Source organism: Neomonachus schauinslandi, chromosome 8 (genome assembly GCF_002201575.2).
Source record: "Neomonachus schauinslandi chromosome 8, ASM220157v2, whole genome shotgun sequence".
Taxonomy (NCBI): domain Eukaryota; kingdom Metazoa; phylum Chordata; class Mammalia; order Carnivora; family Phocidae; genus Neomonachus; species Neomonachus schauinslandi.
Genome location: NC_058410.1, coordinates 1,844,441 through 1,867,976, shown reverse-complemented (window position 1 = coordinate 1,867,976; position 23,536 = coordinate 1,844,441). Strand labels below are relative to the sequence as shown.

At 49.2% G+C, this 23,536-nt stretch overlaps 1 protein-coding gene across 9 annotated transcripts in view; it reads left to right on the top strand.

Annotated features, from left to right (window-relative positions):
• AFDN (afadin, adherens junction formation factor) overlaps nt 1-14,144 on the top strand; it is a 101,298-nt gene extending 87,154 nt beyond the window's left edge. For 4 of the 9 annotated variants that reach the window (XM_021693258.1, XM_044917433.1, XM_021693256.1 and 1 more), the window contains exons 29-32: nt 4,552-4,686; nt 7,647-7,938; nt 11,252-11,336; nt 12,120-14,144. In XM_021693258.1, the coding sequence (XP_021548933.1) occupies nt 4,552-4,686; nt 7,647-7,938; nt 11,252-11,336; nt 12,120-12,273 (666 nt within the window). In that variant the 3' untranslated portion in view covers nt 12,274-14,144. The remainder of the gene's footprint in view (nt 1-4,551; nt 4,687-7,646; nt 7,939-11,251; nt 11,337-12,119) is intronic. The other 5 variants (XM_044917434.1, XM_021693255.1, XM_044917432.1 and 2 more) reach the window with 3 other exon arrangements.
• The last annotated feature ends 9,392 nt before the right edge of the window (nt 14,145-23,536 follow it).

Genomic DNA, 23,536 nt, shown 5'->3' with positions numbered 1-23,536 from the left:
TTCTCTCCCCACCCCCGCCCGCCGTGCTGTTCATCTCCTCTGCCTTCAGCCTTCCCCATTTCAGTAGACTCTCCTAACTGCCCCCATCCACAAACCTTAGGAACCATAACCCCCCTTCCTCTCCGTTGAGAAATTCTCCTGTCCTTACTTTCTCGGAATCTGACCCCTGGACACCACACTGGCCTGAGCCACTGCCATTCCCTCAAGTCCCTTTTCCACCTTTGTTCCCATACAGGCTGTTCTCAACACAGCAGCTACAGGGACCCTAGTTAAAAACGTACGATCTCAGGAGTGCTCAGAACCCAGCAGAAGCTCCCCGTCCTTAGAGAAGCGTCCTCGGTCTTCCCATGGCCACGGAGTGCTGTCGTTCCATCCGTGCCTTCCCCCGCCCCAGCCTACCCTCCCTGTTGCACCTGCGCTGTGGGGTGGGTGCTGTCAGCCCCCCGGCTGAGGGCTAAGGGCCACCGGTCCTTCTACCCAGTGACGGGGTGTGCAGCACGTCATACCTCTGTTGCCCTAGGCTGCCAGTTAATTACATACATGACTCTCTTGTTCCCTCATGACAGCCCTGTGATGTGGGTGGAAAGAGGAGCAAGGCCTTACGTCATAGAGACAGTCCGGATCCTAGCCAGAGTTTTCTCCCTTTGTGGTTATTTTAAAGTCTGCTGCACAAAAATGTCTCCTGCTCACGAGACTCTTGCTAGGAACCATCTTTCAACTAGTGACGGTCTCCATTGGCTGGTCTCAGGCTTTGTCTTGGTACCGTGGCAGTGGCTCATCCGCTGACTCAGATGACCTGACAGCTCAAGGGGAGAATTCTTCTACCTTGGGGTAGTGCCAGCGAAGGGACGTTTTCAAGGATTTCGGTGGCTCTCCTGTTTTCCTCCAGGCTAGATCTGCCCTGGCCCCTGCCCTCCTGTCTGGTCTTCATGTGGGACGGTAGGAATTGGGCAGACCCGAGCGACCTGGGCATAGAAGGGGCTGGACTGAAAGCAAGAGTCATTCGGAGACCAGTTGCAAGGTACCCTTTCAGAGAGGCGGGCTGCTCACTGCCTCTTCACACGGGAGTGCCTAGCTGCAGGAGCGGGCAGTGGGAGCCGAACGATGGGCCGTCCTCCCGGCAATGAGGAGGAGAGTGTGTGCGTAGTCAGACCAACTTGCCCATGTTGCCGAGTAGAACACAAAATTCACATGCTTGTGTCAGATATGACAGTTGCACAAAGAGAACTGTGGGTGCACATCGTGGGCCCTTTGAGCCGCACGGCCTCCTTGGGGGTGACTTCATGTCTCTGCCGCTGTTGGAGCAGCTAAGCTGTAGGTCCTACAGCTCCTGGCAGTTGTCCTTCTCCTTACACTGCAAAGGCAGAAGCACAGGCCGCGCCCAGGGAAGGGACCTCGCCCACTGATGGAGTGCCTGACATTGTGCGGACGGCTCTCCTAAGGACGACGCCCCGTCCTCAACGCCCCCGGCGTGGGGCTGCCAGCTAGCTGAGGACTTGCTCTGGACCCGAGTCGGGCCAGCGCCCAGTGGTAGTAAGGGGCCTGATCATAGTGGTTCCTCATGGGTGCATATTAAAATTTTTAGGGTGTTTTTAATGGGTGGGAACATAGGCAGAAAAGTCTTGCCCAAGTTCTTAAGGACAATCTGCTCAACAGACTTAGTGATATTTTCAGTGAAAATGTCAAAAAGTAAGGGACACCTTGGTCCTCTTTTGTATTCCGATTATCTCGGTGTGATTGTCTCCCTTAATGGGGCTTTTACTATAATTTTAAGATACAGTTTAGGGTCTTGTGGTATAAAATCATAAACACATAGATTTCAACATGATTTTTTTTTTTTTTTACCTGAAAATGTCTTTTTTAGAAATGGGGACCACCAATGTAGCAAAACTGGTTCAGACTTAGAGGACTGGCTTTTGAAATCCCAGCTTAAGTTCTTGGTTTAGAATAGCTTTAGTCTGGACTGCCTTGTGTTCATTCTGTAAGAACTCTCCTTCCGTCTACTCAGATCTGTTCCCCTGACTGTAACTTCCTACCAGACGGCTTTGATACATGTCACTTGGCATTCCTTTCCTGTAAAACAGTGAGCTCATCTCTATTCATTTAACTCCAGTGTTAACATAGTTTGTCATCAGATCTCAGCCATGAAATTTGTAACAAGTTGAGCTGCCCTTTAACTGGTCATGACTGTCAGCTCAGTGTACCGTTCTGAGCTGTTATTTGGAGTAAATTAAGCGATTGGATTCTCTTTTCTGTCCTTAATGGTTTTGGGGGAGGAGGGTAGAGTAAAGCAGCGTACATATGAAGAACAAAACAGTCTGAGTTTTGAACAAAACAGATAAGAGGACATGAAGCAGCTTACCCCTGCGGTGGAGAGAGGCTGCCCTGGTCCTGACTGCACCAGCTCATTGGTCGACTTTAAAAACAGGCACTAATGAACCCAACCCAAGAGGCGTCTCCTTGCTTACCCCATCCAGATTTAGAAGAATGAAGGCTTTTAAGAGAAAGAGTCTGTTTACCGATTCATAAGGTGTAGCATTCTGTACCTGTAATTATGAGAATTTTAACTGTTCTCATTTCTTAAAATCATACTCCTCTTTAATTTAAAAGAACGAGTGGGCTGTTTCAGTGGATACTGGTTTTCTTGCTCAGACTTGTTTTCAATTAGGTCTAGAAAGTATAACATGATGAATTAGTTTGTGCTTTATTGGGTAACAAAAACTTCTTTCACTAATGCAGTTTTACATTCTTCCATAAGTTACTCTTCTGTAGAATATTTACTGTTCTCAGTGGCTGTTCATTTTGACTGTTTCTCATAACTTGGACTGATGACTATAACATGCTTGATCAGTCTTGACGCTGCTGGCTGTGAGCCCTCCATGGGGGACTCTCCCCAGGGCAGGATGCTGGACAGTTCTTCCTTGGTGCTGGGGTTCTCAGGTAGCAGCACCTGCCCCTGCTCCAGAAGCCACCCTGCCCTCCCTCCTGGCCTATTTCTAGACTGTACTGAAAGAGGAAGTTAAGTAAATTTGTCTTCTTGACGAGGCAGTTTTCATTTTTTCCTAAGGTGTCTTAATATTGCTTGCTGACATGAAAAAGTCTAGTGACACAAGTTAATTTGTTACTTTTTCCACCAGATGCAGTGTTTTATTCCAGAGAAATCAGGCAAGAGTGAAGTCGTTACGTTTTTGTTTAAAAAAACAAACATAAATGCAGTTTAAGTCCAGTTTCTATTTTTTGCTATGAACAGTTTATACAGTAACTAGTAATTCTGTAAATACTGAAACATACCATGAGCGATTTTATGTAAGGGATTCCTGCAGTGGTTTTAGCAGTTAAAGGAGGTGGCGTTGAGTTACATTTTCATTTTTTAAATTTTGAATCCACTGCTCTTGATGCCGAGGGTGGTGCAGGGCTGTGGGTGCTGCTACAGGCTGGCTCTGTCACAGACGACAGAAACGGAGAAGCAAGCTTCCAGAGTTACCTTTATCCTGGCCTGTAACAGCAGAAGGGCATTCTCTGTTCTGTTCTGGTCAAAGGTACCCTGAAGTCGTAGTACTTAGAGAAATCTGACCAGGAGGATAAAGGAGCCGGAAACCAAAACAGGCTACGTCGTAGATTTTTGAAGATATCCTGAAGCATTTGGATGGTGTGAGGGAAAGATAATAAATTTGTGTTGTTTCAGAAAGGCAAAACCTGAATGATGAAAAATAGAAAGCAAACCATCAGGTGATGAATTTTAGACCCACAGAAGAACTTTTTGACTGGTAGTTACCTGAAAATAGAATACCCTGTCTCGGGGAGGTAGGCAGTAGGTTCCCAGACACGAGAGTTATTCAGACAGAGTGGATAATTACTTGGCAGAGATGTAGCAGGAGGGAGGTAGAGTAAGGTTCCTTCCAGATTTTAGGTTCAGATTCTCTGACTCAGTTTGGGGGTATTCCCGGGCTGAGAAGGAATTCTCAAAGTCCAGGATGGGGTCCAGAGAGAGCGGATGGCCACGGGCCGGCGTGCTGGAAGCTTGGTGCCCAGGCAGAGGCGGGCCGCTCTGCACGGGGCTCTCCGCAGACCCACGTCCCGCTGCATTCGTGAGCTGGGGCCTGCACCCCGCCCCGGGGAGGCCAGCATCTGCGTGCCACAGCTCACAGGAGCGCGGCCAGGAAGCGCCAGGGGGTTGAGTGGGTTCCAGAGTTCCATCAGTTGAGGGTTTTGTCTGTTGCTGGAGTCTGCTGATTTACAGGAGCTGGTTAAACTTCTATTTATTCTAATACAAGAATGATGCTTGCTTAATGTGTGAATGCATGAGACGGAGTCCTCCTCCTTTGAGCCACAGTTAATGGGGAAATTAACGGACCTGTGGGGACCCTGCTTTTAGGTAACTTATTTTCGAACTACAGAGCTCTAAGGTGTGTGTGTTTTACTGTCTTTCAACAGTGCTTCTAACCTGGTATCTTGTATTTGACTGTGTGTGTGTGCCTGTGTCCGCATGTGCCCGGTACGCCTCGTGCAGGTGGGTGAGCAGAGCAGAGCTTCAAGGCACTGTGTTGTTAGTTACAGGATGAGGAGCGGAGGCGTCAGCAGCAGCTGGAGGAGATGCGCAGGCGGGAAGCAGAAGATCGCGCCAGGCAGGAAGAGGAGCGGCGCCGCCAGGACGAGGAGAGAGCGAAGCGAGATGCTGAAGAAAAGGTTATGGTCCTCTAGGGGCAGCTAGCATTTTACCAGATTAGCCTGAACCCGTCGATGGGCTGGGGAAAGGGGCCAGACCTGACCCGTATCCTAAGATGTACAAGACAGAACAGGGCCTGGATCCCCACTTGTGTTATCGGACCCAACACTTGAGCCCGACCTGGCCGACCTACCTCCCTTCCGAACTGTGTCCAGACTCTCTTACCCTCTGAGTCTTGTCTCTCTCCCACTTTGGAACTCGTAGGCCTGGTTGTGATGAGTGAGCCTCTTCGCAGCCCGCCCGTGTACTCCGGGCTCTTCCTTTCCTGGACGTGGTCCAGCTGGTTACTCTGAGGGGGATGCTTGTGCGCTAGGCGGGCAGAGGGAGTGCGAGCCGTGGGAGGCGCCAGGAACGTAGTAACACAGTCCGTTCACACTCTGCACTTGAGATTGTTCACTGACATCACTCACTGCGGGTTGATGGCTTATGAAAAACACGATTCAAGGAGAATTCAACTAGGATCTAATCTGATAAGTATCCTGAGTTACTACTTGGTTTCCATACATGGATTTCTTTTTTTTATGAAAGTAATCTTTTAAGTTGAATTTTAAAATGACAACTGATTTGCCCTATTCTGCCTGTGCCCTGTGGCCTCCTGCTGTGTGTGTGGCCCGGGCCCTCCCGCAGGGCTTGCCCGTGCTGGATGCGGCCCGGGAGAAGCGCATCTCCTCTGCTGCTTCCCTTCCATGAAGGCGGAGGCCGGGAGCACCACAGCTGCTGATGGGGAGAAGTTCAGTTCTTATTCATCACTCCTTCTTTGATAGTCCAGTGAACTGTATTCATAGAGCACCCTCCTCCTCCCCCAAAAACAGAACTTTAAGGAAGCTTTTTGTAGCAATAGAATCTATGCGGATATATAACAAATGGAAAGCAAGATGACAGAAACGATGTGACTCATTTCAATGAAAGTAGAGTAAATAACGCTAGCACACGAACCTGTATGGAAATTAGCGACTTCTGCGTCTTCTAGACCTTCACCATTCCTTAAAGTTGTCATCATATTATCTTCAAAAGCTGTGTCCCAGTAGATTTGCAGTTTTCTGAAGGAGTCTGAGCTTTCAGGGTTAGGTCTCCCTTGACTCTTTACTTTGTGTCATGATGAGTCAGAATCAAAATCAGTTTTCTGAAACGTGAGCCATGCGGGTCCTCCGTTGGGGTGCGTGTTGTCTTGCTGTTCCTTGGCTGTGTGCAGCCTCTGCCTGCCCGGGCGGCCCGCACAGAGCCACCGCCGTGCGCGGGAGCGGGAACGGCCCTGCCGCAGGAGCAGCGCGCCTTCTGTGGGGACGCTTGGGCACTACTCGGGTTTTCCAGCGTGTGTGCTCACAACTCACGATTTTGTCAAATACGCTTGTGTCTTAGGAACTGCTTTCTAGAATTGAGTGCTCACTGTAAAAAGAAGCCGAATAACCTATTTTTTATACAGAATGTCCACAGTTGTTGGGCTTGCTTTGTTATAGAAAATGTGCCATTCATTTGTGGTAGAATAATTGTGGGGTCATGTACTTGTATCTGCTCTCCATGTAACTGAAGGGTATTTTGGTTTCCTCCTAAAGTGTTCTCCATGTCACACTTAAGATTCCTGACAACTTGATGTAAAGGCCACAGGGGTCATTCTGAATTGGATTCCCCAACCCCAAGCAAACACTTAACTTTGTGTAGAAAATAAGGTGCAAAATGTCTTTCCTTCAGGATGTCTCAACACAGAGTGAGAAGATCAAGTGAGGAGTCGGTGTAGGGCCATGCCTGGGGCCGGCACTGGTCCTTGCAGTTTCCTCCCTCAGAAGGGGAAGCGCTGAGCACTGTTGTCCGGTGCATGCGTGCTCCAGAGGGAGCAGGGAGGAAACACGAGTGTACGCGGTAAAAGGGGGACTCGAAACTTGTATCTTCATGCCAGCAAGGGCCCCAAAATGAGTTTTCGTTTGGTTGAATGGATTGAGAATTCCCTCCGTTCTGCAGCACCACACACCCAGGTTGAGGCACGTCCTTCTGTCCTGCTCTTGTAACCCCTTTCTTACACTCACTCTTCCCATGTGTTCTAGAACTTTTGTCAATCTTTAACAGAACTGTGCTGTTACCTTTTTTAATGTGAAAATAATTTCAACTCTGTCAACTTGTAGTCTGTGCAGATGTATGTCGGAAGAAAATGTACAGTGTGTGTCAAAATATATTTGAATATCGTGTTGCTGTTGTTATTAACTCCTGGCTCTCTAATTTTCTGTCTGTCAGGGAGTCTGTTAAGATTTGAACTATAAATTAAGAACTGTGGAAAGCATATTTGTTAGATTGTTCCCTTGGGAAAATGAGTAATTTTTTTTTTTACAGTTGTTGGTTTCTGTTAACTTCCCTCTGAATAACTGGAAATAAACCAGGTGACTTAATCGTCCTTCTGGTCGAGGAAGGGGAAGGGCTGCTCTCTGGACTCGCGGGGTCAGTGAAAAAGCATGCGTGCCAGGTTGCTGTTCTTACAAGTACCAGCTGTAGAAAGCCAGTTAGAGCCTGTTTGGGTTTCGTTTTGTCTTTAAACCGAGCAGGCGCAGGTAAGTTAATACTCTACAAGAGCAGGAGGAGAGAGAGAGAGGAGCAGCAGGGAATTAAGGGTCTGGAGGGATAATTGAATGGGGACAGTGGTGTCGTAACGGGAAGCTGGAGCCTGCGAGGACCTAGAGCGCACTGGTTCGGTGCTTTGGAGCAGTTTTGTGCCAGAAACCCCACGATAGGATGAACGTGCCCGGGAGTCTCCAGACTGTCTCCAGGCGGATCTGGCCGTTTCTGTCGTAGACTGTTACGTTGAAACTTTGCTGTCCCCTGGACTCGTGATCAGTGTGGAGACGGGGGGCAGAGGGTAAAATGCGCCCTTTTCGTGCACCCGGAAGGCCCCTCCTGACTCTGACCTTTGCGCTTTTGTCTGTTCCGTGTGCAGAGGCGACAGGAAGAAGGGTATTACAGCCGCCTGGAAGCCGAGAGGCGCAGACAGCACGCAGAGGCCGAGCGCAGGTTGCTGGAGCCGGAGGAGCCGGGTCTGTGCAGACCCCCGCTTCCACGGGGCTACGAGCTCCCGTCCCCGTCCCCTCCGGCCGCCGCTCCTCCTCCCCCACCTCAGCGGACCGCCTCCTCCCTCCAGGCCCAGACCCTGTCCCCAGACTCTCTGTACACCGCCAGGCTCGTCTCGTACCACGAGGGGGAGGAGGAGGAGGAGGACTGCAGTCTGGCAGGTCAGGATAAGCGCTCTTGCACGAGGAAGCCCCACGGGCACTTTCTTCTTCCCGCCGCCCTTAAGCCACAGCAGCCCCCCTGCCAGCCGCGCCCGGCCTCCGATGGCACCGTTCTCTCCAGCCCATTCCAGCCACCCTCGGCCCCTGCCAACAGTACTGCTCCCAACACAGGCCAGCCCCCGCCCCCTCCAAAAAAACCAGGCTTCTACCAGCCCAGCCACTCGAAAGGTAGAGGTAAAATGTGGGATTGCAAATCAAGCCCTCTTTTATCTTCCTGATTGGAATCGGGACCCTGCACCCTGCTGCTCTGTGGGCCCCCTCAGTCAGCACTCGCTTTGGAATTTGATTTCACCTGATCACGAGTCTCAGTGTGGTGATCTCCCCCTACCTCCAATTGTCCTGTCTGTGCTGAGAGTCGTTTTGGCAACTACACCAGCTCCCCAGTTGCTTTCTGCCTGCAGGGTTCTGTCCCTCGGACCTGCCAGCAGTGGCTGGCCCTCCGGGACCCCCCAGTCACTTGAAGTACTGTTGGTCTTGGCCTCCATTCTCTGCCTCTTTAAACAACTCTTACGTTTGGTTGAACATGTGCTTTTTTCACGCATCTTGGTGTCTGAAGATGAGAGTCAGACATTCTTCCCAGCGGTGTCAGGGTCACATGCTAAGTTCTGTTCTCCAGCACGGGTAGAACCTTCTGTTCTGGCTTGCGCACCACATGGCAGTGGCTTACCAGATGACCCCTACTTTCCGTGGTATTTTGGGTGGAGTGGTTGGCGCTGTGCTGAGCTGATGGTCCTGCTGTGTGTGAGCTGCCTCACGCCAGGGACACGGAACCCAGTCGTTGTGAAATGACTCCTTTTCCCTCTTGCTGGTTTCGTTCCTTCCTGTTAACGGACGTTCCCCGCATGTCACAGTCCTGGTACCCAGACCCTGACAGGCACGCGGTTGCCTTGAGTTAGTACGACCTCTGACGTGACGGTGGTCCTGCCCGCAGGCGCAACCGCCGTAACCAGTGTCCAAGACGGCACTGGAAGGGATGTTTACAATACTCAAACTCCAAGTTCCTCCTAAAATTGTAACATTAGAATGCTGGCAATAAACACTGTCAGATTTGGTGGTCTTCACGGGCACGGGGGTCTTCTAAAATGCTCCTGGTGCAATGCCCGGGACTCAGAATTCTAAAAGAAGACGAATGGTCAAAAACACGCGTGACCTTCGCTCTTCCAGAACAAATGAGTTCTGCCACGTTCTCTTCCCATCGGCGTCAGAGCTTTGATCCACTCCGAAGGCTCAGCGTATAATATTGAGACTGAGTCACCCAGAAGTCAAAATTAAATCTTTTTATAAAATATCTGTTGTCGGTATCTAGAAAGACTTTCCTGGGACAATAGTAGTTTTTGAGGTGAGATGCCCTCAGTCTCCTTGCGTCACGTTACAGGCTGCAAGCTTGAGGTCTTGTGTGTCATGACACAGACGAGGTTTGCTAACGCGATGTTGGGCTGGGTTTTCATTTCCGACCACCTTGGCTTTCACTCGTACCACTAACCCTTATTTTATTTCACACCGAAAAGACCACATAGGAGCAGGTTATATCCTGCATCTGATGGCTCGTGCCTCTTTGAAGACTTCCTTCGTAAAGCACAAAGCTGTTTGCACCAAATGCAGAGCATTTCTGACCTCCTCACTGCCATCCCATTAACACGGCTGCACCCCCGGGTTCAGCTCATGTTTCTTCTGTTGTGAGCACTCGCATGCTTCTGTGGGTGGGCTGGTTTCTTCCACTGGGTGCCTGAGGAGAAGGAAGCGGGTACGAATTGAAATAAACAGTGTCTCATTCTAGCATAGCAAGGTATTTTTTTAAAAAAAAAAAAAAGGTTCTTTAACTGGAGATCTTTGAAAATTACTTGAAATGTGCAGTATTAATTCATATAGTCCACTGAAAGTATTTAATATTCTGATTAACTTTGAAAACTTTGAAGAATTGATTTTTACCAGTGGAAGAAGCAAGTATCATTCTTACAACAAAACTCAAAAGATACAACGCAACATTTTCTAAAACAGCGAAAATTTAGAATTAAAATAGAAAAAAATTCTACTCTGCCGATAATTGCTGTGGAGGCCTGCTCTGGGTTGCTCCACGTTGGAGATAGGGGTCTGTTTCATCTTTTGAGTCTTTGTGGAGGATGACTTCCCATGTGGCGATCACGGGGACCCTGGCAAAGGACCGGGAATGATGCAGTGCCCCGAGGAGCCCCAGCCAGCCCTGCGCTGTGTCTCAAACAGCTAGGTCTGCACAGCATGTTCCTGCATCCAGAGAAGAAGCTAGAAATCATTTTTATGCTGCTGTCTAAAAAGGAAAATTCTACTTTTGAGATACTGTAGTGATTTTGTGGCCTGTCTAATCCAATACCCATGCTGTCAGCGTTTGCTGAGTATTTTGAGCATTTATTGCTCCAGCTTGTATCATTGTAAGCAAAACGCTCTTCAAAAAGCATGAAATTTTTTTTTCTTGCTGATGTTATCATTAACAATATATGAGTGCTGACATAATGCACTATGATTTTAATAATATATCATTAGTGGTAATATTTGGATGCATTTTAAAATTTTTATCTGTGTCATCTTTTTTGATCTTTAACACTGGCTAGAGAGGGCGGTGCTGTTCCCAGGCTGGCTGCCGTCAGTCACCCCAGGCGTTGGGCCAGGCGCAGGCCGAGCCAGGGACCCAGGCTGGGCATCCCCATAGGCTCACGCACTCCTCCTTTACACTGCTTTGGGTCTGGTTTTGAGTGAGTTTGTATTTACAACATATCAAACACTAGGGTTTTTTCTGTAACTCATTTGTTTAAAAAGTTTTGTTTTAGTAATTATAGCCATTTATGTAGCAAAAAAATTCAGGAGCTGCCCTGAAAAGAGAAACTTGAGGCATGTGATCACTGCTTACTGTTTGGGTTACATTTGCTCTCAGTTATTTTGTAAGGAAACCCTTTGCGTCAGGAGCATCTGACAGTCTCATTTGAATTGGTCTTCTGTGGATTTTTCTTACGAATTCATGGTAATTATGCATCTTAACTGATTTGAACCTTTTGGCTGTCGCTCCCTAAGGACATGGCTGGCGTGGCTGGTTCGGAGCACCGTGCACCTGCGCAGCCTGGTGATTGGGTTACTCGGGCCACTGAGAGACGCGAGCTTCAGACCCACAGGGCTCCTGTCAGATTTTCAGTGCTCCTCCGTGGGCACTGCATCTTGATCATGAGTAAAGTTTTGGAAATTGTGCAGGCACTTTAACTTTGATATTTTTTCTTTTATGGAAAAGGACCAAACTCTTACATGGGATCGGCTGGGACAGCTGTTGGTGCCCATGATGCTTATCGGGATCCGAGAGAGAGACCGTCTAAAAGGTATTTACAGCTGTGCTAGTTCTGTAGGAGGCTGGAGTGGAATTTTAGAGACTTCATTATCATCTCAGACGTTTCTCATTGCACAAGTGTGTGAGACTAGAGGCTCTTTTATTTTGCATTGTGTTTCAGACAGTGATGTAGGTTTCAGGCTTAGTGGTCAGAACTCCAGAAGGAGGGGGGCATGATGCTGTCTGCCTCCGCCGACAAGGGTGGAAGATTCTAGGGCAGTGTCCAGACATCCTGTTAGACTGCCTAAGGCCAACCCTGACGATGCACAAACAGTAAATGGGCGTCGTGTCTCCACCGAGCACCCTCACCTAGGCTGTAGTCCAGACAGTTCTTAGAACACGGACATTGAGCTCATCGAGAGAATCTTCAGTATCTTACACTAACTTGTTAAGGTAGGTATACTGATAGATGCCTCTCGGGTCCATGTGGACTCATTACAATTACATGTTTTTAAGCTGTACCTCTTTAGCTAGCTCACCTATTAAGAATCCCCGGCCTGCTAATATTGAAGTGACCGGCGTTTTGAGAGTTGGACGTGGCTGGAGAAAGTTAACAGTTTAGTCAGGAGAACGTTCTGCCCTTTTTGCTGCCTAGCGACAACCCCAGTGATTGTATTCATGGGAAGGATTATGGCAAATTTAACAAGGAATGAGTCTCCCTCATGGAAGAGTGTACTTAATTGCCCATTGTGTCAGGTTACCTCACTTTGAATGGCATTAGTGTTGACAGCTTGGTTCCATGTGACCAGTGATGTTTGCATTTGCTCTGCTGCAGCCACGATGCCGATGTACCTGGAAGTTCAGGAGCCCCTGAAAACTTGACATTCAAAGAGCGTCAGCGTCTGTTTTCACAAGGTCAAGATGTGTCCAACAAAGTAAAAGCCTCTCGTAAATTAACAGAACTGGAAAATGAGCTGAACACAAAATGAGACGGGGCCGAGGTGCCCGTGCGCCCCAGGGGCCTGTCGGCGCGTCTCTGGAGGACGGGCTCGGGGCGGGGGCCGCGCGCAGCGTGTCCGCGTCCCAGAAGCACGGTTGCTGAGATGGCCGGGATCCAGAGATGGTCCCGTTCCAAGACGCTCTTTTCATTCACCAGGAGATGATCACTTATACAACGTAAACACTGTCTGATTTCTTAATCTGACTCACATGAAGATACGTTTTTTGTTTCTTTTTTTAGCGTCTGAGTGGCAGAGGGGAGAATGCAGGGCAGGAGAGCACGGTGGGGACACGTCTTCGCCCTCGCCCGGCACGGTGCAGAGAGGCCATGTGTGTTCTGGGTTGCCGACGGCGCTGTGGCGACCGGGCAGGGAACCGCCTGACCTGCCCAGACCTTGTTTGTGCTATTGAGTAGCAGCTGCAGACCGCGTCCCCCGAGGGCGAGGTGTCCCCTTCCAGGAGAGAGAACACCTGAGCGTACCCCGCATGGGGGCTCAGTGCAGAGCCTGCCCCCCCGCCTTGCTCACTTGTCTCCCCCCCCCCCCGGGGAGGGGGGTCCCAAGGCAGCTCAGACCCACGCTGCCCAGAAGGGAGGTGGTGCCTGTCAGGACCCTGCCCCCTCTGCTTCCATCCAGGGACAGCCCTCCTGCTATATTCTAAATAGGTAATTTAAGAAAAAAATTCTCCAAGAAGAAAATTTTGAGGATTTAAGCTTAGGATATTTTATTTTTATAAATGCCAGATTATTGTTAGACTAATAAATCATTGGTGATTTTGAAGATGGCAGTTCAGTTAGGGAGTTCAGTAAGTATCTCGACTATTTAAGAGAATCTATAAAAGAGGATCTGTTTAGCTGGGCCATGTTGATGTGGAGAGACGCGGAAGTATGAGAGGGATGGGAGGTTAGTAGTGACACTTGACACGGCTGGGGCTCAGGGATTCTACCTTCGAGGAAGGACCAGTTCCATCCACGTGTTGTCTGGGAAGGAAGGCTCGGTGACTAACAATGTCACACAGCCTCGGACTGCAGTTTAAGCGATTTTCTTACATCGAATAGAGTTACTTAATTTTCATTTTTGAGTCATTGGGCATCGCAGTTGTTTCTTCAGCTGTGACCGTGTGGCTGATGCTGGGGAGATGGATCTCATGTCGATTTCTCCTGTGTGCCGTGGAAGTGCTAACTTACTTTGTGATTATGAGCAAATTTTCTACTTGACAAAACCCTGCTGTGGGGTCTCGATGATTCTTCTGTACCAGATTGTTCTCTTACAAATATATATGTTAGAAAACTACACACACTTTCAAATAGAAGAGGGAGAGGCTTTTTAGCCTGAGAAATCACTTTAATGAGAGCTGTATGATAAATCATTGAAATGCGAGTGTAAATATTTTTACGCCTATCGGGGTTCTTATTTGGAAGTGTGCTCTCACCGTTCCCCTTGTTTAAGAGAGTCACATGGTTCTAAGTGTTTATGAAGGATGTGGGTGTTTGCTCTGGAGGTTCCAGGAAAAGCAGGCCCCTCCCAGATAGCTCGAGAACACTGGCCGCCTTATAGGGACTAAATTCACACTTTCTTCCATGAAAAGATGCAGATGAATTACTTTTCTGTTAATATATAGAGAAATAGCAACTACGCGTAAGTACATGCAAATACATGTAAATACTGACATGCAGGGGTATTTGTGTGTGTGGTCATCAGGCCCGTGGGCAGGTGGGCTGGGCCACCCTTGGGTGATCAGGTCAAATGTGAACACATGCTTTTCATAACTGCGTCACTGGGGACACCACAACTGCTGTACTTTCCCATTTCTACTGTACTTCATTTGCAGTCTATTTTTAATAAACTTTGTATGTATTTAAGTGTGTTTGCTGTTACTGCAGTCTCGTGCGGGCAGAATTACATCTGTGATCTGCACCTTTGCCTCCCGTCCCCTTCTGCCTGTGACGTCATTCACGAGAGGTCCCCCAAGGGTCCCGTCTGTGTCAGGCGCTCTTTCTGGTTTGTCCTGATGGTGCAGGCTGTTGGACAGAGGCCGCGGGCCACTCTTGCCGTGGTCCCCCACGCTCATCTGCCCACCCCGGCTCCCCGACCTGCTGGGCACGTCAGCCGACCCCGTGGTCATACAGACTCACACGGTCCCTTCATTGCCTCTTGGATTCTTAAGCACACCGGAACTTACTAAGTTGTGTGGATCAGATGTGCTGGCGATGCGTCAGCAGCGAAGATCCGCCTGAGGTGGCTCATGGGAGGCGGTCACGAAAGCACACAGGTAGCGCGAGAAGGGAGCTGGCGCTCTGGCTGCACCTGGGGGGGCCCTGGCTGCACCTGGCGGGGGCCTGCCTCTCCCCAGTGCTGACTCCCGTGTTCCCTGTGCCCAGTCCACCTTCCTTTGTGGCCCCGGAGCAGGCGTGCTGGGTGAAGGAGCGGCCCCAGAATTTCGAGAAGGGCTTTCCTGAAGGAGGGAATGTCTTAGGGCTGTAGAAGCTCAGGGAGGCCTTTGGGTAGGACCAGCTGCTTATATACTGGAATGAGGATATTCGCTGGTAATGTATTTTTAATGCCCAGAAAGGTGCTTTAAAGTTTGGGAGGACCGAAACTTAGAGACTGACTCAGGTTGTCTCAAGGACCGCAGTTCTGTTGCTCCTCGTGGAAGTAAGGAGTCTACCCTACCGAGGCTTTCTGTGGTGGACATCACAACAGCAGCAGGCCCTGCAGGGTTTTCTAGCGTGTGCCATGGGAAAATGATCTCCGCCACTCTGTTGCTCGGGAGCTGACTTGGTTTTGGGGGGGGAGGGGCAGAGGGACAGTCTAAGCTCCACCCCCAGCTCGGGGCCCCGTCTGGAGATTGTGACCCCAGCGGAAATCAAGAGGTGGCCACTTAACCGACTGAGCCATGCCGGTGCCCTGCGTGGGAAGCCGAGTCGTACCTTCAGGGTCTCCATGCCCCTGTCGCCTGCAGCAGGGAGTCTCCCAGGAGAGGAGATGCCGAGTGACCGGTTTCAGTGCACAGCTGTTCATCCAGTTTGTTCAAAGTCATGGCGCCGCAAAAGATGCGAGTACAACTCCAAACATAAAAGTCCATTTCTCTCCCACTTTATTTCACAAACACAACTCAGGAGTGAGTGCCTGCTCTGTGTCAGCCAGTGGGGACGCGGGTTCCAAGTGTCCCACAGCCGATGTGGGAAGGCAGGGGTCCACAGTTAAGTGAGCACGGCTCCTCTCTCGGTTTGTACACAGCAGGTGCACCGGGCACTCTGCCCAGGAGGACCCCATCTAACTCCTGCTGGCATGCCCTCTGCGGAAATGGCTTCCCTCCTGAGAGGAGGGGCTGTCGCAGGCGGAGGAGACCGCTGGGCAGAGAGGCTGCCGCCCGCAGACGTCAGGAGACCTCGGCACGGATCGCGGGAGCCAAGGGCACCAGGGAGGAGGGCCTCATGCTTTGGAGGAATATTCACGGCCCTCATGCAGCTGCCTGCACGGGGCTTGGTCGGTGGGGAGAGAGCGCGGGAAGGGGTGGGAGGCCGGGCTCGGGGGCATCACGGGACCGCAACACAGCACTTAGGCCAGCCGCTAGCCAACCCCCACTTCATCCCCTGGAACCGCTCTCCACATTCTCCCGGTAAAGGCGATGGTCCAGCGCCCCTAATCACTTAGGACATTCCGTTCTTGAGCAGCCGCGTTGGAAGAGAAAAGGCAAACGGGAAGTAAATTTCAGCATATTCATACTCCGCTCAGATGTCCGAAAACTACCCTAGCACTATGCGGTCGGCACAAACCGTGCGCACGCGGTAGTCCGCATTCTTTTTCGTAGGAAGCCTTTGAAACCCAGCGTGTCGTTTCCCCGCGGCCCGCAGCTGGGGTCAGCCTCAGGGAGGACTAGGCTCTACCCGCAGCCGCGAACCACCATGCTGAAGGCGCCAGTTCGGAGGAAGGCCGGTGGATGTGGCACCAGCAGATGTCTTGAGACGTGCCTCGGGCAGGTGCAGCGGTGGGAGGGACATGGCGGGCCGGCGGGCAGCACCCTGCCATGCGGCCAGTGCAGCCGGCCTGTCCCCGTGCTGAGGCCCCCGGGGCGTCTATTCTAGGAGGGGTCACGCTCTATCCGTGTGCACAGCACACACACGTCACACATGGCGCATCACGTGTGTGCATCACAGGTGTGCTGGAGCTCCCCGCGCGGGGCCCCCTCCCCGCCTGTGGCCTTGCCAGCCCCCAGCAGCACAGAAGGAGGCCTCGCACCTCCCGGCTGCCCAGCGAGCCCCAACTCCGCGCCTGTCTTTGTCATTTCTGTTTCAGGCAGCTTCGGAGGAGTGCGCTGTGGGGGAGGATGCGGCTTATTCGCAGCAGCGTGGCGCCTTGCCTTGCCTGTTCCTTCGGATCCGTTCAGTGAGGCAGCAGATGCTGACTTGAGTTCCTGTGTGTGGACCCCACAGATCAACGTTCCTATGGGAAAGGAAGCCATAGTCACTTGGCAGATGTAAAAAGGGAAGGACAGAAGTTAAGTTCGTACCACCCAAGAGGCTTGTCATTTATATGGGATTTGGAACACCCACAATATTTCGGATAGGGTCTTCAAATGCAGCCGCTCGCTCCCCTCCCCACGCCTCCCTCCTCCCCCAGCAGTCCCCTGACCCCGTCGCCGTGGAAACCACGGGGCACAAACTGCCCACCCACGCGGATTCTGTGGCTGAGAGCTGGGCCTGGTGATGCCCGCGCAGGGCCGCCGCTGGGGGCGCTTCTTGGAGCAGCGGGCCAGGCAGCTGCAGCGCCAGGTGCAGGTCAGCAGGGGCAGTTGAGCGCAGCTGCGGCCACACCTGCAGCCCCACTGGCCGGGTTGACCGCCCCCTCCCGCCTCTGAGCCTTGGGGGTGTGGCCAGCGTGGGAGGGTTGGGTGATGGCGCCAGAAGACCGCGTTGGGGGTGGAGGCCCCATCATCTTCTACCTTCTGCCCTATAGGGTGCGAGGGCCTCATCTGTAGTCCCCCTTGGACCTCACCCCACCCACACCTGAGACCTCATGCCCCTCATCTGAACACCTGTGTCATCCGCCCAGGGCCCTCCCGTTACTTACTGGGCGTTTACTATTTACTGTGCTAAATTTTGGAATACAATGGTTAAGCAACAACCCTGCTCTCTTGGAGTACAGCCTTGAATAAAGGAATAAATAGTCACAATAAATGTAAGCCATCAAAGTGGCCCCAAGATAATGCTACAGAGGGGAGGTACATGGTCTTATTAGGGTTTGTAGTGCAACAGGTCTGGGCGAATCCCAGTTGAGGACTTCCCCTGGGGGCAGAAGTGGAGCTGAGTTCCGCTGGGATGGGAGGCTGCCATCTGGCAGCGGGGTTGAGGGTTAAGGACAGAACAACCTTATCATGGTGTGTGTGTGGCGGGCGGGGCGGGCCTTGGGAGACTGGCAGAGCACAGGAGAGAGCGGATAGTGGAGGCTGAGAGGCGGGAGGAAGGCAGCCCACGCAGGGTCAAGCAGGACTAAGGATGTTTTTCTTTGTCTTGAGGGCCAGGAAAGGCTATTGAAGAGATCTTAAGAGGGGGATGATACAGTTAGATCCGCATTTTGAAAATGTCACTCGTAGCAAGTCCTACTTGAAGGACAAGCATGAAGATGTAGGGTGGAGTTAGAAGGTGCAGGGCAGGACTGCTGGGTTGGCAAGACGAGGACCTCTGTGAACCTGCTCCCAGGCAAAACAAGCACATCTGGGGAATATCGTAGAAAAATGGTGTAAAGCCCCTAGAAATGGCCCTAAGGGCATACATCACATGAAGAAACATTTATGCAAAAAATCTGCTAAAAATCTCTGTAAGAACAGTGAAAGCCTGTGGCTCCTTCCCTCCCACCAGCTGAGCTCAGCTTGACAGAAGGTCCACTCTGGGTGTGTGTATCCAAGATGGGGCTCCCCCTCTCCTCAGCTTCTGACTTAGGGTCACCGTATCTCACCAGCACACAGCGGAAGAGGCTAAATTACCAGTGGGTGGGGTGGAGGCTTGGGGGTTCATGTGGTTCCCCACTCGTATGACAGAGGCCTCACCCCAAAACAGAGGCCAGGAATACTGGGATCCCAATTGCTCTTTCCGCCCTTGATCAGCACAAAGGTTTCATAGTGAGAAAGCCAGCCAAAAGACCAGAGGCCACAGCCCTGCCCAGTGCCCAGAGGGGGGATTTAGCCCAGGGGGAGAGGCAGCCCGTAAGAAGAGAGAGCTCTGAAGCTCTTCGCAAAGGAACTTTCTCCAAACACACTGTGGGGAAGTTCAGAAACAAGAGTTCTCCTTCATTAAAAGCAGTTATTAACGTGTGCTTGGGCAGCGTAACAGAGCAGCACAGAAACATGTTCTTCTCAGTTCTGGAGACTGGAAATCTGGGACCAAGTTATAGGCAGGAGAAGCCTACGGCCTCAGCCCTTGGCCTGTGTGTGGCTGCCTTCTTGTGGCGCACTCACGTGGTCTTTCCTCTGTGTGTGGGTATCTCTGGAGTGCCCTCTGTGTCCTGATCTTCTTTTCTCATAAGGACACCAGTCAGGTTGGATTAGAGCCCTTTCTAGTGGCCTCATTTTAACTTAATCACCCCTTTAAAGGCCTTGTCTCCAAATACAATCACATTCTGAGGTCCTGGACTTGGGACTTCAACAAGTGAATTGTGTGGGGGGTGGGGGGTGCGGGATACAGCCCATAATTAGCCACAAGCTAATAGGCCACCTAGTTCACTCAAGGCTAAGAAGAGCCTGGGGTTAGGACAAATATCAAAGACTGGCTTCCAAAAGTAGCCCTGCCCCAGTTTAACTGGACCAGACAGTGGAGAAATTTATGGCCCAGGCCATTATTGAAAACAATAAGGCAATCAATAATCAGTGGGGTGGTTGTGATACCAAGGGAGACAGAGTAACAGAGATCGGGGAGAGGTGGTTAAAAAGAGCCCTGCTTAAACTGCAGTCTCCCAGTGCCTGTGTGCATGCCCGCGGCTGTGTCCTTCCCTCAGGGGTTGGGCAGACTTCCCTGGAAGAGGCGAGCTAAATCACTCAACAAAGCACACAAGTAGCAACAAAAAACAAAAACAACAACAACAACAACAAAAACTGCAGGTGGGGGAAAGGCATCACTATTTAAAGTTTCTACAATATATTTCCTAAAATGTCCAGTTCTCAACAAAAAATTGTAAGACATGAAAGAAACAGGAAAGTGAGACTCATCCACAGCAGGGAAACAGACAACAGGAACTGCCCATGAGAATGCCTGATGTTGAAATTAATAAGTCAAAGCAATCATTATAAATATGTTCAAAGAACTAAAGGAAATTGCATTATAGAAGTGAAGGAAAATATGTTAATTTCTAATCAGATAGAAAATACCAAGAAATACCTAGAAATTATTTTTTAAATTATAATCTTAGAGTTGAAAATAACTGAAATGGGAACATTCTCTAGAGGACTCAAGAGTAGATTTGAATAGACAAAAAAGGAATCAGCAAACTTTTAGATTGGTAGAAATTATGCAATCCTAAAAACAGAAAAATAGAAGAAAAATGAATAGAACCTCTGGAAAAGGTGTGAAACCTGTAAGCAAACCAGCATATCTGTCATGGGAGCACCAGGAGAGGAGAGCAAGAAAGCAGGAAAAATATTCAAAGAAACAATTACCCAAACTCCCCAAATTTGTTGGAAGTTTAGGTACACATAAAAGAAGCTTAATGAATTCCACTAAGTATAAATACAAAGAGATCCACATCCACCTGCACTTTGTAAAAATAAAGAGAAAAGCAGAGAGAGAAGAACGACTTGTCGTGTCAGTTCACCATGACTGTCAGCAGACTCTCATCAGTGTCAGTGGAGGTCGGGGCGGTGGGTGACATGTTCAAAGTGCTGAAAGACGAAAATTCTGTCAACCAAAAATCTTACATCCAGCAAAACTGTCTTAAAAAATGAAGGCAAAATAAAGGCATTCCCAAATAAACAAAATTGGAGAAAATGGTGTTGCTAGCAGGCCTGCCTTTTAAGAGATACCAAAGGAAGTTCCTACACGGAAACACAAATCCACAAAGAATGCCAGTAAAGACCGTCAGGTAATTATAAAACACAGAAGAAAAGTGTAGTTCTCTTTGTTTCCTTCACTGACTTAGAAAGCAATTATGTAAAACAATATATATATAACTGTATTGTTGAAACTATAACATATAGAAATGTAATGTATTTGAGAAAAGTAGCACAAAGGAGGTGGATGGAGGCAGTTTTCTTGGAGTAAGGCAATGACACCAGATGGTAGCTTGAATGCACAGGACCAAGTGAAGAGAAGTCAAAGTGGCAAAGAGGGCCGGCAGAGCAAACCCCATAAATACATACTTACTGTCCCTTCTCTTCTCAGACTCTTTAATGAACATGAAATTATGTAAAGGACCAGTGATCACATACGGGATTGTTACATCTGTAACACACATGACATGATGTATAACGGTACCAAGGAGACTGTTCCAGGTTCAAAGTACAGGTGAGCCCTCGAGCAACCACTGAGAAAATTATTCAAAAACTAGTGGAAAAGGTCATCAAAGAAGTTAAGATTTCACCCTAGAAAATATCCACTTAATGCAAAAGAAGACAGTAAATGAGGAGCCAACAGGACACGAGACACGTAGAAAACAAAAGTGAAATGGGCATAAAGCCACATCAGTGACATTCAATGTGAGTGGACAAACCGTCAGTCAAAAGGCAGGTACTGTCAGACTGGGTAAGAGGCCACATCTAACCACATGCTGTCTGTCTACAGGGGACGTGTTTTAGATTCAGAGATACAAGTAGTTGTAAGCAAAAGGGTGGGAAAGGACATCATGTCACCATCAGCTTCAAGCAGACTGAGTGACTGTACTAATATCAGACAAAATAGACTTTCAGATGAAAACAGTGTTACTACAGATAAAGAAGGACCTTTGCTCATGATAGAAGTATCACTCCATCAGGAAGATAGGAAAATTATATGTGCATCTAACAACATGGCCCCCAAATTGGCAGAATCTAAGAGAGAAAAAGGCAACTCAAAAATGATAGCAACAGACATCCACCCTCCCGACTCTCAGTAATGGACAGACTGGACAGAGGACCAGCAGGAAGACAGACAACTTGAACAACGCCCCTGAACCAACCCGACCAGGCAGACATGCACAGAACATCCCACCCACGTAGCAGGAGGACACACTCTTCTCACATGCCTGAGACGTGCTCTCTGGGTTAGACAACCTGCCGGCTGCAGAGGAAGCCTGAACACATGGAAAAGGATAAAGAGCATATAAAGTATATTCTCCAGTAACAAGAGAGGGGGGTTAGAAATTAATAACAAAAATAAATTTGGGAAATTCACAAATAGGTGAAAATTAAATAAGACAGTCCTAAATAATCAGTGGATGAAAGAAGAAATCACAAAGGAGGTCAGGGAATATTTTGAGAGGAATGAAAATGAAGATGCCACATAGCCAAGTTTATGGGATGCAGCTAAAGCAGCACCCAAAGGAGCATTCATAGACGTAAATGCCTACTTTAAACAAGAAGATAGTTCTCAGATCAACACCCTAAACTTCCACCTGAAGACACTGGATGAAGCCGTGAAGCAAGACTGAAAGCCAGCAAAATAAAAGCACGACAGAGACTAGAACAGAAACAAGTGCAACAGAGCCTGGAAAAACTATACAGAAAATCAACAGAACCAGAAGGGGGCTCTGTGAAAAGATGAACCAAACTGACAGACCCTTAGTTTGACTAAATAAAATTAATAAAATCAAGAATAGAAGAGAGGGCATTACTACCAACTTCACAGAAATAAAAAGGGAGACACAAGAAAACAGCATGAATATAGATGTAAAAATCTTCAAAAAATACTGGCAAACTGAATCCAGTGGTATATAAAAAGGATTATAGCTATGACCAAGTGGGAGTCATCCCTCAAATGGTCTAGCATTCCAAAGTCAGTTAATGTGATAGACTGTATCAATAAAAGAAAGGACAAACCCCATGGTCATTTCGATAGATCCAGAAAATTTCATTGGACAAAAGTTAACTCCACTTCATGATGAAAACACTCAACCAACTAGGAACAGATGGTGACTCCCAAAGCTGATAAAGGGGTGTCCACGAAACCCCCCAGCTGACACACATAAGGTGAAAGGAACAAGATGAACAGCCCTACTCTCATCACATCCATTCACCATCTTCCTGGACGTGCTCATCTGTGTGGTTAGGCAAGATGACAGAAGGAAAAGGTATCTATATCAGAAAGGAGGAAAGAAGGCTATTTCTGTTTGCAGATGACATGATCTCATATATGGAAAATCCTAAGAAATCCACCAAAAACCCTATTAGCCCTAGTAAGTAATTTCAGCAAGGTTGAAGGATACAAGATCCAGGTGCAAAAATCTGTATTTCTACTTCATAGGAATGAAAAAAAAAAAATTAAAAACAACAATTCCATTATCATCGAAGATAATAAAATGCTTTGGAAGAAATTTAACTAAGGATTGCATGACTTGCACATTGAAAATGATGGTCAGCATTAGCCATCAGGGCAATGCAGATCAAATTGCAATGACACGCCACTTCCTACCCACTCGGACAGCCGTGCTCAGAGAGACAGGTGGGGAGTTTTGGCGAGGGTGTGGACAGCTTGGAACTGTCACGCACTGCCGGTGGGAGTGTGCAGTTAGTTCCTCAGATGCTAACCAGAGGTACCGCACACGGTTCCCATCCTAGGACTACACCCAGGCAAAAGGGAAACGTGTGTCCCACAAAAACTCGTTCAGGAATGTCATAGCCGCACTACTCAGAATAACAAAAACTGGAAACAGCCCGAATGTCCTGCAGTTGATGGATGGGTAAATATATGTGGCACAGCTCTACAGTCGAATATGATCAGGCAATGAGAGGAAATAAAATTCTGGAAGGACGCCACGACTCGGTTGAGCCTTGAGAACAAGGTGCCCAGTGAAGGAAGCCGCTCGCAAGGGGCTACATATCCTGTGATTCCGTTGATCCAAAATGTCCAATGGCAAATCTATAGAGACAGAGAGTAGATCAGTGGTTTCCTCGGGCTGGGTTGGGGGTCATCAGGGGTGGGGTTTCCTGTTGGGGAGATGAAAATATTCTCAGACTACTTTCGGTGACGGTGGCACCACTGTGAGGATACCAAAGCCGCCGACCTGCACACGTGGGCCGGTGAGTTGCCTGCAAGGGACTCACAGCTTCATAGCGCTGCAGTCAGGGGCG